The following is an 18405-nucleotide window of genomic DNA, read 5'->3' on the forward strand; positions in this document are numbered from 1 at the left end:
CAATGCTCACTCCAAACAGTTAACTATATATCCCTTTTTTTCCACCCAGAACTTTTTGATGACTTTGCAAACCAGTCAACAATTCACCACAAAGGCATTCTGAGTCACGCTGGCATGTTGTGACAGAATCACACAATTGCAGGAGATTCGTCCTATTTTGAAAATGCCTGAATAGCAGAGGCAAATGGAATCGAACGTCAGAACCAGCATAGCCTGAGAGAGACTTGTAATTCAGACTCTTCAATCTATGGGGAAAGTCTCTTGCCATAACATGGAATAAAGTTGACAAATAGAAAATGACAGCAAGACTTCTAAGAACAACTCTAGCTTTGCTCTTCCTTGGACTCTTTGGGGTACTGGATGCAACAACAATATCATGCAGAAATGAAGAAGGTGAACCTGTGGATTGGTAGGTAAATGAAATGTAAAGATGGGTATTTGAGAGAAAAGCAGAGTATTGGAGGCAGGCTGGTTCACTATGAAGTTCTTAAGAGGAAAGGGGAGTTGAAGTGTGCAAATGCATCAAATATCCAGACAGAGTTAAACTTCCAAGTGAGGGAGTTTCACTGGGAGAAAGAGCATAACAGCCCCTCACTACCTGATACACAGGTCTCAGGAGGGTAATACTGGTGGCCATAGGAGTGGGATAGAGCTGACAACTTCTCTCAGTTAGCAATTTCCTTTTATTATATTATGGTTTTGCCTCATAGAACCTTTCCAACATCCATTTAGAGGCTGGCAAAGGAGGGAAGGCAGATGACCCTTTTTCTGAAACTGGAGTTCTCCTATGAGAACAAGAAAGAGGATCTGATCATACATAGCACTGCTTGGTTAAACTCAGTTTGTTAAGGCAGCTTAGCAGGAGGTGGAATGGGTAGCAGGTCACCGGCCTCTTGCTCCATGTTAAAGAGACTAAGTGCAGCATTGCATTATAGTCATGGATTCTCCTAAAGCATTCATCCCTTTCCACTCTTTAATTAGGGTGTTTAGGTTTGCTATTATGGTGGGCATCAAGCTTTGCATAAACTTCAGACTAGAGAACACAGATATACTCACTTATTCACTCACTCAGCAAACATTTCCTGAGCTTATACCAGGCCCTGTGCCGAGTTTTAAAAATACAAATATGAAGAAAACACGGTTCCTGCACTCACAGAGCTCACAGTTATGTGGTAAGGGCATAGATGGAGCATTGGGGAATAGAGAGCCAAGAAGGCTTCTCTGAGGAAATGGATTTTGAGCTTAAGTTTTAAAGAATAATTATGAGTTAGAAAAAGAAGGGTGATGCAAGGGTGGGTCGATGAGGAGGCACAGAGGCAAGGAGCAGTGTGAAGAGTTTGAGAGCTGCAAGTATTCCCATATTGCTGGAGCTTCAGGAGACTGTAGGGATATAAAAACAGATTGGGGACAGTGTTTGACCTCCTCTAACTTTACAAGGAGAAAGGAAAACCAAGATCAACAGCCCAAGACTGATTCCTGTGAGGCAGAGGTCAGATACCTCTTCTCTCTTGGCCATCTTTACCAACTCTGACACCAACCGTCCCTCCCACAGCACTTCCCCCACTTCTACTCATTGAGTGGACCCAGGTGGTCACCACAAGTGAGCAGGCCAAGCTGTCTACTGGCTGACTCCCTTTAACTTCCAGTCCTGGGAGGGGGTTCCTTCTGACAAGCACTGACTTTTCCTGCCTAGATGCATCTAACAGCAAACCTCTTGCTCAAAAATTTAAAAAGAAAACAGCCATTTTTTTTTCTGAAGTTCTTCCTTCAAATGCAAATCTATTCTCTCAGCAGTTCTGGGTGGTTCTACATGTCTTTTCAAATGCAAATCTGGGTGGGACTCAGGTATTCCACCTAAGCCCTCACTCTATACACAGGGCTGCTGCATTCAAACAGCCTGTGTTTCTTGGAGCAAATCCTAGTTCCCCTTTTAGCATATCCAATCAAGTATTGGCTGAAGATGGAGTCACACGGTCTCTCATCTATAATACCCAATATTCATTTTTTACCATATATTTAGGTCTGCTTTACAACACTAAGTAGAAGAAACATTCAACACCCATAGTATATTCAGTTAAACACATAATCCAGAACACACAACCCTTTTTAAAACATTCCAGTTGCATCTTCTCTTCTCCACACCTTAACTTTCTTTCCCTTAGAAATTCTCATGCTTCCTTGAGTCTGGAGCCATTGCAAACAATCCCGCTTCTGATGCCAACTGTAAAAAATGGCTTGGGGGACTGTCTGACTCCTCTAACTTCACAAGGAGAAAGGAGAACCAAGATCAACAGCCCAAGGCTGATTCCTGTGAGGCAGAGGTCAGACACCTCTTCTCTCTTGGCCATCTTTACCAACTCTGACACCAACCATCCCTCTCACAGCACTCTCTACTTCTCTGTTGGGTTCAATAATTCATTGCAATGGCTACACAGAACTCACAGACCATATTCACAATTATGGGGCTTATTAGAGAAGTAACAGGTTACAATTCAGGCTCAGGAACATCAAGTATACAGTTCTTTAATCAGGACAGCTTCTTCCCAACTATGCTGGCAGGCAGGCATGCCTCTCCCTGGCCCTAAGCCTCTGCCCAAGGCACTCAGCTTTCTGTCTCCATGAGCTAGGAAGCCTACCATGCCTTCTCCTGCTGCTGGGTCTCTCCTGCCCCTGCTCATCGTCTTCAGGGTTATAGCTTGCTCTCTGTCTCCTGGTCCCAGGAGCCTCCCAGTGCAGGGATCCCAGGTCCAAAGGGTGTGCCAGCTCCTGGCTGTTCTTCCTTGGTGGTGCTAGAATATTTTCTGCTCTGGAATTGGCTCTTTTTTAAGGCAAACCTGACCCATCCCCTTGGTGGGCCACAATTACCCTATCACACAGTCCTGATCAATCACCTAGGTGGGAGTTAATAAGTCCACGGCTGGAAAGGCCACACACAAAAGTAATTAATCATGCTGCAAGAGAAATGGCAGGAGATGAGGCTAAAAAGTTAGGTGAGGGCCAGGTCATGAAGGGTTTTGTGTGCTGAGCTGCACGGTTTGAACTTGAACTTGACCTTGAAAGGAGGGCACTGAAGGACATCAAGCAGTGGCATGATATGGTCAGATCTGTATTTTAGAAAGTTCACTGGCAGCACAGTGAAGGCTAGATGGAGGAGAACCAATCCAAAGTCAGAGAAACCAGTTGGAATTTTGCAGTATTACAGATGAGCAGAAGTGAGGACCTGAGTTAAACAACTGGCAGTAGACATGGAGAGGGAGGAACATTCTGAGAGGACTTGGTAATGGATGAGATAAAGGATGCTGAAGCAAAGAAGTTAAGATTTTCAGGTTTCAAGTTTCTGTGACTGCATGGATGTGTTCCCTAATAGTGGGGGATGAACAGATTTAGAACAAAATATTACAAGCTTGGTTTCAAAGGTATGGCGTTGGAGGTCTCTGGGACATGTTTGTGTCTAGGTTCATCTAGACCTACAAATTGATTCAGGAATGTTCAGCATATACTTGGAGACAGTCACCAGGAAGAATGTTTTAAAAGCAGTAACCATGGCACACTGGTGGGCCAAAATCCCTTCAATGGTGGGCTACCAATTTGTCATCCGTATTTAAAATTTATTTTTGCCACAACTAAGTGGACATATTACTTAGCGATATCCATCAGAGAAAACGCTGAGCTGAGCAGATAATGAGATACAGCCTCAAGCTGGTACAACATACTGTGAGAGTTAAAGAGCAAAGTAACATCAAGTCAGCCTGAAAGAAAAATTTTGTTTTCTGGAACATGTGAGGACCCCTCCTGGTGAGTAAGAAAGCACTGTCAGGGCAGGAAATAGCTCACTTCAGTAGAAGCATAAGACTGAAGAGAACTGAGTGAAGAATTTGATATTCTTAAGGACAGTTTAAGAAACTGTTGTACAGTAATTTAAAAAAAAATCAGTTGCTGTTGTTGAGTCAATTCCAATTCTTGGTGACCCTATGTGTGTCAGAGTAGAACTGTGCTGATTTCTCAGAAGTAGATTGCCAGGCCTTTCTTTCGAGATGCCTCTGGGTGGGCCCAAATGGCAACCTTTCAGTTAGCAGCCAAGCGTGTTAACCATTTTCACCATTCAGGGAGTCCTGTACAGTAATACTGAATGCGTTACAATGTTTGGTTCACTGTGGGTGTTTAAGTGCTAACTGTGGGGTTCATGCTCCTGGAGATTATTTGGCTAGACCACTGGTTCTCAACTGGGGGAGATTCTGCCCTCCAGATGACTTCTGGCAATGTACGGAGCCATTTTTGATTATCACAATTTGGGAGTACTTTTGGCATCTAGTAAGCAGAGGCCAGGTACCCTGCAATGCACAGGATGGCCCCCTGCAGTGAAGAACTATCTGGCCCAAAATGTCAATAGAGCCACTGTTGAGAAACTCTGGGCTAGACAGTCCAGGAATGCCTGAATGGTACAAGGCCCCAACTACCTCTTCTCTTGTGAGACACTCAAAGGAAATATACAAACAGGAAACAATAGGAAAGGAAAGCAAAGTGCCCACTTAATTAGCTGGTCTTGGACTGGATTCCTTAATGGAGAGCATTCTGATAAACTGAGCTAAAGAATGTGGCTCAGGCCAGAGGCTCAGGGAGGCTTCCACCTTCCCTGAAGCCCAAAACCAGATCTCACAGTATGCCAAGCACAAGTGCAGAAGAGAAAAACATATACAAGTGTCCTCCAACCCAGGCCTGGGCCTTGACCTTCTCCCCATATGGCTTGTGGAAGCAACAGAGAGAACCACTCTCGATGTACATGGACTTCCATTACAGGGAAAGTCCATACATTCACCAGACCAAGCAGATTTGCATTTCCTTTTCCGGGGAAGAGGAAGGAGAAGGGTAGAGACAGAGGCAGAGAGATTGAGTAAATCCCTTTCCTTAGACTAGGAGGCCTCCCATGAAAAATAATTGAGATGATAGATTTAAATTCTTAGCATCAGGCAAGCACTCAATAAATGTTAGTCATTCATAATTATTTCCTCTGACAGGTTTACCTTTTATAAGTTACCTAAAAGGCAAGAAAAGGAAAGTGGAGAGACTGGGTTAGGGTACCTGTACCTAGACTCTACAACTAGAAGCTGGAGGAGGAGTAAGCAACTAATGAATACCACCGACAGTGTTTTGGGAAGGACATTACAACAGCTATACGAAGCATATGCCTCCAAGGTATGTTTTAGCTAATCATTCATTCGAGTCATATACAGTATACAAGACAGAATCCAAAGGTTCTAAAATATTTTTTTCTATTCTTTCTTTTTTTAAAAAAAAAAAAATTTTTTTTTTATTCTTTCATCAACACTTAATCCTAGCAACTTTACATAAACTAGCTCAGAACTAGCCCAGGACAACTATCTGAGCCAATCTGATCAAGACCTTAAGGAACAGGCCATCATACTCTACAGTAATGCCAAACTGTTGGTACATTAGGCATCATGTCTAATGGTATCCCTGGACGGGGTTGTGAATTAATTGTCTTCCGGCTGTCAAAACCTCTGCCAATTCACTCTTTTTTATCCATCTAATTTTAGTCCATCCGATTTAATCCGTCTAACTTAGTCCATCTACTTTAATCCATCAAAATTATACAAATTTATTCACTTAACAGAAATAGAAGAATCCTTTTCTGCCACAATGGAACACAGACCAATGATCAATATGACGTGAGTTAAGTGCTCTTTATGCCATAGTGGTGATGAATTTGTGCTGACCCAAGAAAAGGGATCCACTTGGTCTTCCTTTTGGTTAAGTACTTTCAAATGGTAGGTTGAGAGTTAAGGATCTAGTTTAAGGCCCTAGAACTAGCTTGCCTGAATGGAAATTAAGCCTGATATCTGAACTTCACAAGCCAGCAAGCTAACCCACAAAAGATAGTGCATCCAGATAACTCAGACAGAGGTGGATGACTTGTAAGTAGGCCTCCTGGCTCAACATGGGCAGCCTCCCAATGTTCCAGGCACCATCTGGTATTCAGTGAGAAGATACTGCTTTCCAACTGGGGATGACAAGTAAAACCCAGCAATAACTGACATCCAGTTATACTCACTTATGCATTTCCTAAACAGTAATTTTTTGAGAAGTAAGTAAATAATATGATGAAACACCTACGACGTACTGGGCTCTGTGCTGGGCCTCTGTGCTGGGCCTTTACATATGTCAACTAATTTAGCCTGTAGCACTAGTGCACACGTGTATCTGAATATTTGCTTAAAATGTACAAGGAGCTTCCATTATGTGTGGTCATATTCATTTAACTCACTGCCATTATGACCAGCCCTTAGAGCCGAGTTACAAAGTTATAAAATATTTATAGACCCGTTGAATGAAAGTGATGTGCCAAAACACTGTGCTAGGTACTTTAAAAGATTATTTAGTCTCAACAACCCTGTTTTGAATAAACAGATTGTTATTTAACATCAAAACTGCCTCCAGCTCCTTCTACCTTCCAGGTTTGGGGTTGGAGTTGGGGAGCATAATATAGCAGAGAGAAAATAAATGTCAACATCGTTCCCTTCCCCATCACGAGGACTGCTGGGAGGAGAGGGGAAAGAGTAATATTGTAAAGCCTCTGCCTTTTACCCTGTGCTGAAGCAGCTGGTTCTTAGTTTGGCAGAATACAATAATGGTCTTTGGAGGTGCAAATGTAACCCCAAGAGCCTACGAGGGGGAGAGAGCTAAAATGCTCAGCAAAACAAACAAAAAAAGGGGGATGGGAATCAGGAATTAAACAGTGTGAGAAACTTGGAGTGGATTGGGGGCAGGGCAAGTGACAATGTCAAAACTTTCAGTCATTTCAAACCTTCATTAAAAATCTCACACACAAATGCCTTCAGTGATTGATTCTGGAAAGATAAGGACAGCAAAGGGGCTGATGTCCATGTGTGATGGGCATGGAGCCAAAAGAAGAGACCAACAGCAGCAGGTGACATCCAGGTGAGAGTGGTGTTCCTTGGAAGTTGGAACTGTATGCCAGAAGTGACTGAGAACATTATCCTTCCAACCCCTGACCTGAAATTGAATTTGTGACAGAGAGAAGGACTCGAGATCAGACAACTGGTTTTAAATCTCAAGTGTCAAGGTGACCGAGGCCAATACATGGATTACATTTGGAATTGTTTTCCTTCTTTAGCAGATAAGAAAATCACCTTTGCAAATAAGAACCTTTCATATGCCTTTATAATAACACTTACCAAATATAGGCAGTTGCCTAAACTTACCTGTCCATATTCTCTGCTATAGACAGGGCAGAAACTGTATTCATCTTGTTCACCACCCAGTAGCCAAAACAATACCCAACATACGTGTTAGATGAATTAAGTTGTACAAAGGCATACGCCTAGACCTACCTTATTTTAAGTCCAGGATCTGTCCTCTTATCAAATCACCTCTCTTCCCACCAGGGCTACAACCCATTTAACCTTAGCTATTTTTTTTTTAGTTGTTATACTCTTGGTTAGAATAGTAACCTTCATCTGTTCTAAGAAGTTCCTCGCCTGTCTTCTCAGAGCCTCTTCACATTGCACCCCAAAGGCACACAATGGACTCGTACCACATTGCCACATTCAGTACAGGCCCGCAGAATAACTAATTGTCAGAGTTCTCCAGAGGAGGATGATATGAATGCCATTTGGCAGCTATGATCGATTATGGAAAATGAGAGTAAGAAAATAGCTTAACCTTCCTGGATATTCCTAAACACAGTAGCCAAAAGTGCTACACAGACTATGTTGTACATTTTAAAACATACGATTTTTGATTACATCAAATAATTAAGCAACTGTGAGAGACTCAGTTATTGATTCCCCCTCTCCCCTGGGAGAAAAGCAAGGGCCTTTTTAAGGAAATGAGTGTCCTTCGCTGCTTTTAATTATGTCACTGAGACTTTTTAATATCAACGTTATTGGCTTCAATAAAAGTCACCCCATCATGACACAAATGAAATGGGCCACCCAAAACAACTACAAGCAAGCTTCCAAAGCATGACAAAGAGACACTATCAAAACAATAGCATTGTTTTGACTCAAAGATTTGGCCAACTGCTTGGACAATTTACTGGTGTTTTGCCTTATCAGAGGAAATTCAATATCACACATTCAATTTCGCCACCTTTCTAAGCAGTGAAATATCCAGTTAGAAAGGTGAAGTGACACTGAGAAATGGATTGAAGAAAAATTCTCTCATAGACGAGAAACCCTGAGAGTATGGCCCTCGGATGCAGTTCAGTAATGAAGTCACTCCTGAGGTTCACCCTTCAGCCAGAGATTAGACAGGTCCATAAAATAAAACGAGACTAAATGGGCACGACAGCCCAGGGGCAAGGGTGAGAAGGCAGGGGGGGATATGAAAGCTGGTAATGGGGAACCCAAGGTCAAGAAGGGGAGAATGTTGACATGTTGTGGGATTGGCGACCAATGCCACAAAACAGTATGTGTATTAATTGTTTAATGAGAAACTAGTTTGTTTTGTAAACCTTCATCTAAAGTACAATAAAGAAGAAAGAAAGAAAGAAAAATCCTCCCATACCAGGGAGGTAGGGGAGCAGATCATGAGGAATCCTGATTAATCACAAAGCTTGGCCAAGCAGCAAAGCATAAAGGAGACAGAGGAAATCAGATCCTGACAGGCAGTTCTGTGCTGTGACTATAATATCAATGGAAAAAAAAAAAACTCAGATGTAATCTTTGGCTGGTTGTACCTACTTCATCTCCTGAATAAATATTTAAGTACCCCCCTTTTTTTTTATATACACTGGTTGCTTAATCAGAAACCTAGGTCCAAAACAACCAAGATAAATAGGAATACCACCCTCACACATCACATCCCAATGCATAGGGCTCCTGTCACAAGAGGAAATCATGCATGGCTGAGAATGGACTTCCTTTCCCTTGTTTTGTATGTCATAGAATTCACATTGATGGGCAAGCTGCCTATTAGGGGAATGGATGACTTCTCACTTGTATTAATGAAAGCTCTGTATTACAGGGGGTGTAGCTGGTAGAAATGTTGTGAGTGTTTGTGGCTGGAAGACTTACACCATTATAACCCTAATATGTTCCTGCAGAGTAACAACACAGCCTATCTAATATATAATGACGGAATCCCTAAATCTGTGAGTTACAGCAGGAAGTACGGACATACCAAAGGTATGACAAAAGCCCTTAGTTTCTCTTGCCTACTAGAAATCAACATATTTTTGAAACATTTCATCATAAATATTCTTATATTCTATACTAAAAAGATAGCATGACTTTTCTTTTTAATGGTTTATTTTGAGTTATTGAAATGTTTGAATTTTGTATCACAGGCTATATTATACTTTGACTTGACAATTCCCTTTTCACAAATCCCATTTTATTTCTTAGTATTTTTTTTAATATATGCCTTACGGCAGAAGTCCAAGTGCTGACAACTGGGAATACCAGCCAGTAAATATGTATATCTCTATTCCTGAGCTTTGTAAATTGTTACTGAGTTCAGCTGCTAACTGCGATGTTGTAGTTCAAGTCCACCCAGAGGCTCCTCCAAAAAAAGGCCTGGCAATCTACTTCTGAAAAATCAGCCACTGAAACCAGTTCTACTCTGACACACATGGGGTCACCATGAGTTGGAATTGACTCAACAGCAATTGGTTTCTTTATACACACACATACATATACATACATTTTAGCATCTTAGGTTTATTGAGGTTTAATTTACATCAAGTAAAATCCACTCTTTTTTGTGAACAATTCCATTTGAAATAAACATTTTTGAAGAGACTTTTTTTAAACCAAATAGCCAAACAATTTTTATACTACAGTAACTTTTGTCATTTTTCTATTTATAAACTATACATGCGTATATCAGTTATAGAAAATTTCAAAACGCAGGTAAACAAAAAAATCTATAATTCTAACATGCATTAGACAGCTACACTTAATCCTTTATACTTTTTCTATAATACATATTTTAAAGCATTTTCATAAAAATATCATAACGACTATTTTCCAACTTAATATATGATGAATAACTTTCCACGGCAAAAGTATTCTTCGGAAAGTTCCAAACTCAGGTGCCTTCAGAGAACAGGCAAGTGATAGAGCAAAATGGGCTGGGCTAGCGGGCAACTGTGGAGAACTGGACAGTACCTACCTGGTCTAAAGGGCACAGTTACTACTCAGCTTGCCAGATAGGGATGTGATTTTTCAGAAGATGCTAAAAATTAATATTTTCATAGAAAATCTCCCCGGTATTTAAATACTGGCCATGAATTTAAAGTTTTAAAAATACCCTGCAAGTCTAATAAAACATATCTGTGGTCTGGATTTGAGCCATGAGCTGCCAGTTTGTAACCTCTGATTAAGAATATAATTTGTAATGACTGTTAAAGGGCATGAGCACTTAAAGGCTTTTGATTTAGTCAAGTTGCTCTCATGATAGGAGTCCCTGGGTGGTGCAAAGGGTTTACAAGCCTGGCTGCTAACCGAAAGGTTGGAGGTTCGAGTCCACCTAGTGGTACCTTAGAAGCAAGATCTGGTGCTCTACTTCTGAAAATCAGCCACTGAAAACCCTGTGGAGCCCAGTTCTACTCTGACACACATGGCATCATCAACTCGATGGCAACCGGTTTGGTTCTGGTTTTTGGTCCTCCTGATGGTTCTATCTATACATAACCCAACAATTATTATAGCGTGCCATGTTCTCCAGCCTTTCATCCAGCCACTTCCCACCACCACTCTCACCTCCACCCTGTTAGAGCCACATGTTAGCAGCCACAAGGGTTTGGAAAAAAGACTGGAAAGAGAGTGAGGCCCGAGGTCAAATGGGCGAGTTCTCCTTGCCAAGAGATGCCCTACTATCCTGTGGCATTTGTACAAGGAGGTTATGATTTCATCAAAACAGCGCCCTCATCTGTGCAGAGAAGAGCTCTTAAAGGTCAGCCAGCTCTGTTAGGCAACACAACCTGGAACATAGTCTGTCTATGTAAGCATCGATTCTGTTTCCACCAAGAGAGCAACAGTACACTTTCCTAAGGTGTGTTCTTCGAAAAGACATAACTGACAAGAATTTGGTTTCACCTCCAACGATAAGGCAAATATAAATGAATTTTATGTTTTCATGGTCATATGCAAATTGGGCAGTCTAGCTAGCATACCAAAACTATCCTGACATATTTATAAACACAGAAATATTCATAGACACCTGTAGGATAGGGTTCTTTTTGCCATGTCACAAGATGATGATCTTTTCTTCCTTTCTGGTTCTCACAGTCTTTTGCTCTAGAGATTTTATACAAACACCATTAATTGGGATACTTTGGCATAACTTTCTCTTTTTTTCTTTGCCTCTTTTTTTGGACTTGTGGAATTGGGTGACTCCTCTGCCACATAAACAAACATCATTTTCTTACAACAAATTGCTGCAAGTACATTTCTTCATTTGATATTTTCTTTTTCAACTCTGATTTTTAGCCGGCTTTTGAAAATAGCTTAGCTGCTTAGCAGTAAAGACACTATCTGAAACTTGCCAGGTGACTGTATAGTTTAGCAAGGTCAAATTCCAATTTAGCAAATTTGCATTCTGCCAAAACAAATTCTTCTTGTGGTTTCAACATGAGATTCCTTTTAACCCTGCACAGGGTGGCTGGCCTGGTTCCCCTCTTGTGATGGGTTGTTATCAGTAACGAGGCAACGTGATATGTGTTTGAATTGTTTTTGAAGTCTTTGAAAAATGTCCATGACACTTGTGATTATTAGCCTAATAAAGCATTAGCCTAAAGCATAAGCATAATCAGGCTTAAATGTTATAGCTTTGAACTCTATTTTTAAAAGTAGCCCTTTTTTTTTTTTTTTAAATCTGTATTTAACTTTGTATCTTCGGTAGGTTTACTGCTGTGGAACAGAGTCCAGGGGTTCTGGCTGATTCATTCTATTCCCCGGTTCCCTCCAACTCCTGAAGAGGGCTATGATTATCCACCCACGGGGAGACGAAATGGACAAAACGGCATCTGCATAACTTTCAAGTACAACCAGTATAAAGCAATAGGTAACATTAGAGTGTGTTTTTTAAAAAAGAGGAAGATAACAATACTGAAGAAGATAATGCATAAATGTATTAATAAATTTGCCACTTAATTCTCTGTTCATAGACGCTCTGATGTCTAGATTCTAATATTGGCTTTGCCACCATGAGATCTTGGACAGGCCCACTTACATTGGTGGTTTCCTGATCCACCAATAAAGTCATTGACCTGGATCAGCGGTTGTTGTTAGATGTGCTCTAGTTGATTTTGACTCATAGCAACCCAGTGTGACAGAGTAGAACTGCCCCACAGGGTTTTCTTGATTGTAATCTTTATGAAAGCAGACCACCAAATCTTTTTCCCAAGGAGCTGCTGCGTGTGTTAAAATCACCATTATTTTCAATCAGCAGCCAGGGCTTTAACCATTTGTCCTTTGATCATAGGTAGTATAGTTTTGAATGCCTTTTTTTTTTTTTTTTTATATAGGGCTATGCAAAAATCAGGTGAAGCAGAAAGGCAAACACTGCGTGGTCAGCTTCCCTCAAAGGCCTCAGTTCTATCATATTGTAGCTCTGCAAGAATGCAGGTGGGATGGTTACAGATCTTCAGATTTTTCAAGAGGAACCAGAAACGTATGTGTGTGAGAGAGAGAGAACTACTGATTTTTAAATATAGATCCAATTCATTTTTTAAAAAAGTGTACATAGCATGTTGCCAGTAGGCAACCAATGTGATCCTTTAAGATTTCCGTCTCAAAGGGACATACTTAGATTTGGCAAGCTGTCGTGGGGAAGGAGGGAAAGCAGGAATACTGTTTTACCAACCACTTTTTACTAGGAAGCTGCTGAATAGCAGCTTCCAGATATAAGGAGGGTTAGAATATGTTTTGCTTCAAATTTTTATATTATGGCAGGGATCACTGAGGTAGTCAGCCTCTTGCCCAACTCAAAACCTAGTCTTACTAGTTCGGTTCATGTAGTGATTAGAGAGCTGTATAGCAGAGATGTTAAGTGTGCACCCTGATGAGATGATTGTTTTGAAGCTTGATAATTGGTACATGGGAGTTCTCTACTTTTATAGATATACATTTGAGGGGCACGTAACCTTCAAGGTCACATTACCTGGGTTTGAATGACAACTCCACCAGTTACAAGCTTTAAAACCTTGGGCACATGATGTAAACTCTCAGTTAATTCAGCTCTACAATGAGGATGATGATACAGGAGGACTTACCTAATAGTAAAATTGTAATAAGGATTAAATTAATTTAACCAGGGTAAAATTCATACAACAGTATCTGGCAAGTAGGAAATGCACTGTGTCAGCTATTTTAATCAAAATTCACAGGAAGGCTATTGGCTTAAAAAAGGGAATACTTTCATGTTTTCCTTTTTAATTTACAATAAGATTAATAATATCAAACAGGCATTTCCATTTGTCTTAACTCTCAACTTTTCTTTACTGACTCTTGATTCAGATTCTCAACTCCTGATCTACAACCCAAATGTCTACAGCTGTTCCATCCCAGCCATCTTTCACCAGGAGCTCATTCACATGCCCCAGCTGTGCACCAGGTCCAGCTCATCAGAGATCCCTGGCCTGCATCTGGCCACATTTCAGTCAGCCCAGGGACAAAACTTCCTCCATTTTGCAAAGTCGGATTCTTTTCTTGACGGTATGAAAGTCCATCATCAAACATTATGCTATATAACTGCTGCTGAATCACTCTGGATTGCTTAGAGGAGATATTCTGATTTTTCAGAGGAGTGAAAGGAGGAAAGGAAGGAAGGAAATGGGCAGGGAAGAGGGAAGGGAAATTAAGGGTCAATTCACACATTTGCCAGCCCAATTTGCATAGCAGGTTTGCTGATCCAATCACAAAGGGTCTCAGTACAAGTTCATGTTCTCCGGCCTCCGCTGAGCAAGGGCTACAGCCATCTTCCTCTTCCTCCATTCTCTAAGCAGTTATTTTAAGCCTTCCTTACTCTCAATCCTTTATAATTCCTTGCCTCCTCACTCTCAGTTTCACTTTTTCTTCACAGAGAAAACAGATCACCAGGGAGGAATTACTTCAATAGCATACTCACCCCCCCAAAACAAACGATCTTATCTGTTTCCATTCCTTTTAACCTGTTTCCTCTCATCCCAACAGAACAGATGCACCTCCTTTGCTGTGTGCAGCCAAGCCCTTAACCACTGTACCATCAGGGCTCCCCTATCCCAGCCTCAGAAGACTTTGATTCCTCTACTTTATTTGTTCTGCCTTCAATTCTCCCACTTCTGTAGGCTTCTTACCCTCCTCACATAAACATGCCTAAAACAACTCCTTCAACTCTAAATCCCTACATCTCTCTTCTTCCTTTTCTTCCAAATTTCTTTCTAAACAAAGGGAGGCAGAACCTTTTATACCAGCCCCTCACAAGGAAGTATATATAAATATTATGGACTATATAGGTTATCATGGCACGCAGGTGCTGTAAGACAAATGGCATTTTTTTCTTTGGCTTGTTGGCTAGTAAACTGGGTTTGACTGGCTTCAGCCTCACCCAGCACTTTGAGGACAATGGACAGGAGTGGGGGGGTTCCTCTTGGTCTGAGCAGCTCCCAATTGAGCCACACCCATTGCCATCTCCTTAAGTTTCATTTGCTAAAGGGCAGGAGTAGGTCTTGTTTGATGATGGCCAAGCAACTCCTGGCTGTGTTGGCTATCATACTGAAGAGAGCAGCACTCAAATTTCCTGTTTCCTGCATACAAAGCTCTTTCTCCTCTACCACAGAATTTTAGGTTTGTCAATGCTCCTTCTCTGCAGTCTTGCTTCTGTCTGTAGACACTCCTCAAAGTCACCTCACTGATTTCTATGCTTGCTTGTTTCCTTCCTTCATTTGTACATCAAATAAATATTTACTGAATGCCTACTACTTCTCAGCCCTGTGTTAGGCACTAGAGATTCAAAAATGAACATACAGAAATAGCCCCTTTAGAATTTGACACTGTTGAAACTCTTTCCTTTCTAAAACACTTCCCTTCAAGTCTGGTTTTTGGGAAGATTAAGCCTGTTGGTCTTCTTTCCACTTCTTTTAAGTTTTTTCTCAAGGTCCTTTTCCTCTGTCTACTCCTTGAGTGATTACTGAGTTGCCCTGTGGTCCTCCACCCTTCTTTATCTCATTCTACACACTCCTGCTAGGCAATTCTAGCAAGCCCTTTGCGAATTCCCAAGTCTAGATCTCCACCCCAGACCACTGTACTGAGTGATGTATTCAACAGTTAAATAAACCAAAACCAAACCCATTGCAGTTGAGTCAATTTTGACTCATAGTGGCCCTACAGGACAGAGTAGAACCACCCCATGGAGTTTCTAAGGAGCACCTGGTGGATTCGAACTGCCGACCTTTTGGTTAGCAGCTGTAGCACTTAAGTACTAAGCCACCCAGAGTTTAACGGGTTGTTTATATTGGCAGTGGCATAGCCACACCAAATTCAACATGTCAAATTCATCTCATCATCATCCCCCACAAACCAACTTTTTCTTTTATTCTGCAGAAACCCGGGAGTCATTCTAGAGCCCTCCTCTGTCTCGCCCCTCTGTCTCATCCTCAAATTCAGTCAATTCCAGGTCCTTAATAACTCTCACTTTTATCTCATTCTCTCCAAACTCTCTGCCACAGCCATAGTCCACGCCTGCATTTGTTGTCACACCCTTCTGTTTTTCCTTTTTCCAATCTAATTCATCCTGGACATTGCCTCAGTTGGTATTTCTGATCATAAACTGGTTTCTATTAATTCCACACTAGCATTCCTTTAAAAACTCCCCCTTTGCTTTTAGGAAAATCCACTTTTTAGCATGGGTTACAAAGATCCCTTAGAAACCGGAACCCTGATTACTTCTTCAGCCTTATTCTTTTCAAAGGTCTTTTCATGACAAAACCATATATTGCTCCCTGGTTTGTATGGAACAGAGGAAGTTCACAGACACCAACATCATCATAGTAATGATGATAATGATTTTTATTTGCCTATCACTTTAGTGTTTACAAAATACTTTCCCATCTACTATCTCAATTATGTTGTAATTATCGTGCTTGTGACATTCACATATCATGGGTGAGTGACGGTTTCCATTCCTGAGGATATTTTGAGGGACTTATCTAAGCATGAATGTCAACCCCACTATGTTTCTCCTTATAAATCTTAGACATCTTTGCAGCTTGGATGGCTCAACAGTTGAAGACACACTTGCTAACAGAAACCTGGCAGAGGAAGAGACAAGAGCTTCCTTCAAACTGCTCCCTTCCTTACCATGTCTACAATGTAAAAGCAATTAAACTATCTGGACAATCTTATTTTAGTTCTTATCAGGATCATGCCAAATGGTGTATTTCCCTAAAGGGTGCCAAAAATCGCTGGACATGTATTGGAGACTTAAATCGGAGTCCCTACCAAGCCTTCAGAAGTGGAGGATTTATTTGTACCCGGAATAGGTATATTTACCAAGCATTTGAAAGATTAGTTTTATATTATGAGAATTGTAACTAAACTTGGTGAAGGGACACATGTCCTATCAATGGGGACATTGATAATGGATCTTCTTCCATTAAATCCATTTTTTATATATCAAAAGATATACACTTGTAGTTTACATATCATCAAATAAAGCACTTTTCTCTTATGTTTCCTTTTTTTACTTCCAGTTAGTAGCAATTTATCTACTTTGCACTATGTATGAGCATAAACTATTAAAATGAGAGTAGAAGGAATGAAAGGAAAATATTTGTTCCAGGTGGGTCAACTCTCAATTGTTCAATGATTGACTGGCCATTTTGTAGATTAAATTTCATCTCCTTCACTTTCTTACTCTACTTCCTACCCCTTTCCAAGGAAATCTAGCTCTCTCTTCTGTATGTCCAAATTATTTGGCCATATTCCTCTTAAAGTTCTTTCTTATTTGTTTATGATTAAGTGTTATTTGTCATTATTCAGCTGCTTCTTGATAACTGCACGGCATTGGGTGACTCACTTAAAATCTCAGAGCCTTACTTTTCTTATCTCTAAAATTGGGATAATATCTAGGTATGTTCAAGCACCTAGCATAGAGCCTGCCACATGATAGACACTTAAAAGCCCTATGGTGCACAGTTTTACTCTGACATACATGGAAAGACAAGAGTAAGTTTTAGAAATGAGTAATATTTTGGGGGAAAAGGGCATTTTTAAGTCAGATTAATAGAAAAAAAGTAAGTAGCCCGTCCACTTGAGGGAAATAAAGAAGTGTGATATAAAGAAACCAGAATCAAATACAATAACCTTCAATTCCAGCATGCTTCATTTTCTGGAATTCTTATTACTAAACATAAATGTAGTATAAATGAATAACAATGTTGTTTTTAGTTGCCATTGAGTCTACCCCCAACTCAGGGCTGGCTGGTCCAGTGCCATTACCGTAATAGATCCATAGTGTTTTCATTAGCTGGTTTTCAGAAGTAGATCACAAGGCCTTTCTTCCTAGTCCATCTTAGACCAGAAGCACCACTGAGCCTTGTTCAGCACCATAGCAACACAAGCCACCACTGAGAGGTGGTGGCCATGCATGAGGTGCACTGGCCAAGAATCAAACCTGGGTCTCCTGAATGCAAGATAAGAATTCTACCACTGAACTACCAATGCCTTATAATAATATTAAGTAGTTACTAATTGCTTAATAAAGTTTGGGGTGTAGTTTCCAATTCAAAGAAGCTTACCATCTAGTAAAATGAATTACTAGAGCTATTGAGCATTTACTGTGTAATTCAATACACTCTTATTTAATCATTATAACATTGCTATGTGGTTAAGTACCGTTATCCCCATTTTACTGACAAGGAAACTGAGGCTCACAGAGTTTCAGTAAATTGCCTAATATCACACAGTTCTATCTGACCGCTGAAGCTCTGAATCTTCACCTTTTCCAAGACACAATCAAAGGAAATGACACACTTTAGAATAATAGACACTATCTAGGTGCTGTAAACATTTAACATGATCAGCTTTTAACTGAAAAGTTAAAGGTTCAAGTCCACCCAAGTGTGCCTTGAAAGAAAGACATAGCAATTTACTTCCAAAAAAACCAGTCATTCAAAACCCTATGGAGCACAGTTTTACTCTGACATACATAGGGTCACCATTAGTTGGGGTCAACATGATGGCAACTGATTTGGCTGCTATCTCAATAAAAAAAAAAAAAAAAAATTCATGGAACTCAGTGGCACTGGTTCAATGACAAGCATGAAAAAGGCTAAGTTTGTGTTCATGTCAGAAGCAAACATAAGCTATGTATATGTGAAATGCTAGCTAACTTCATGCTTGTAAATATGAAGAGGCTTGGAAAATGTCATGGCTTCTCAGA

The 18405-nt window shown here is 40.6% G+C and overlaps 1 protein-coding gene across 1 annotated transcript; it reads left to right on the plus strand.

Annotated features, from left to right (window-relative positions):
• The first annotated feature begins 201 nt into the window (after nucleotides 1-201).
• DNASE2B (deoxyribonuclease 2 beta) lies at nucleotides 202-16559 on the plus strand. The gene is made up of 6 exons (XM_003411118.4): nucleotides 202-409; nucleotides 5016-5193; nucleotides 9086-9167; nucleotides 11887-12048; nucleotides 13503-13700; nucleotides 16219-16559. Exons 1-6 carry the CDS (start codon nucleotides 297-299, stop codon nucleotides 16557-16559), a joined length of 1074 nt encoding a protein of 357 aa, XP_003411166.1. The 5' UTR covers nucleotides 202-296.
• The last annotated feature ends 1846 nt before the right edge of the window (nucleotides 16560-18405 follow it).

The sequence above is a fragment of the Loxodonta africana genome, chromosome 3 (genome assembly GCF_030014295.1).
Source record: "Loxodonta africana isolate mLoxAfr1 chromosome 3, mLoxAfr1.hap2, whole genome shotgun sequence".
In the NCBI taxonomy this organism is placed as follows: Eukaryota; Metazoa; Chordata; class Mammalia; order Proboscidea; family Elephantidae; genus Loxodonta; species Loxodonta africana.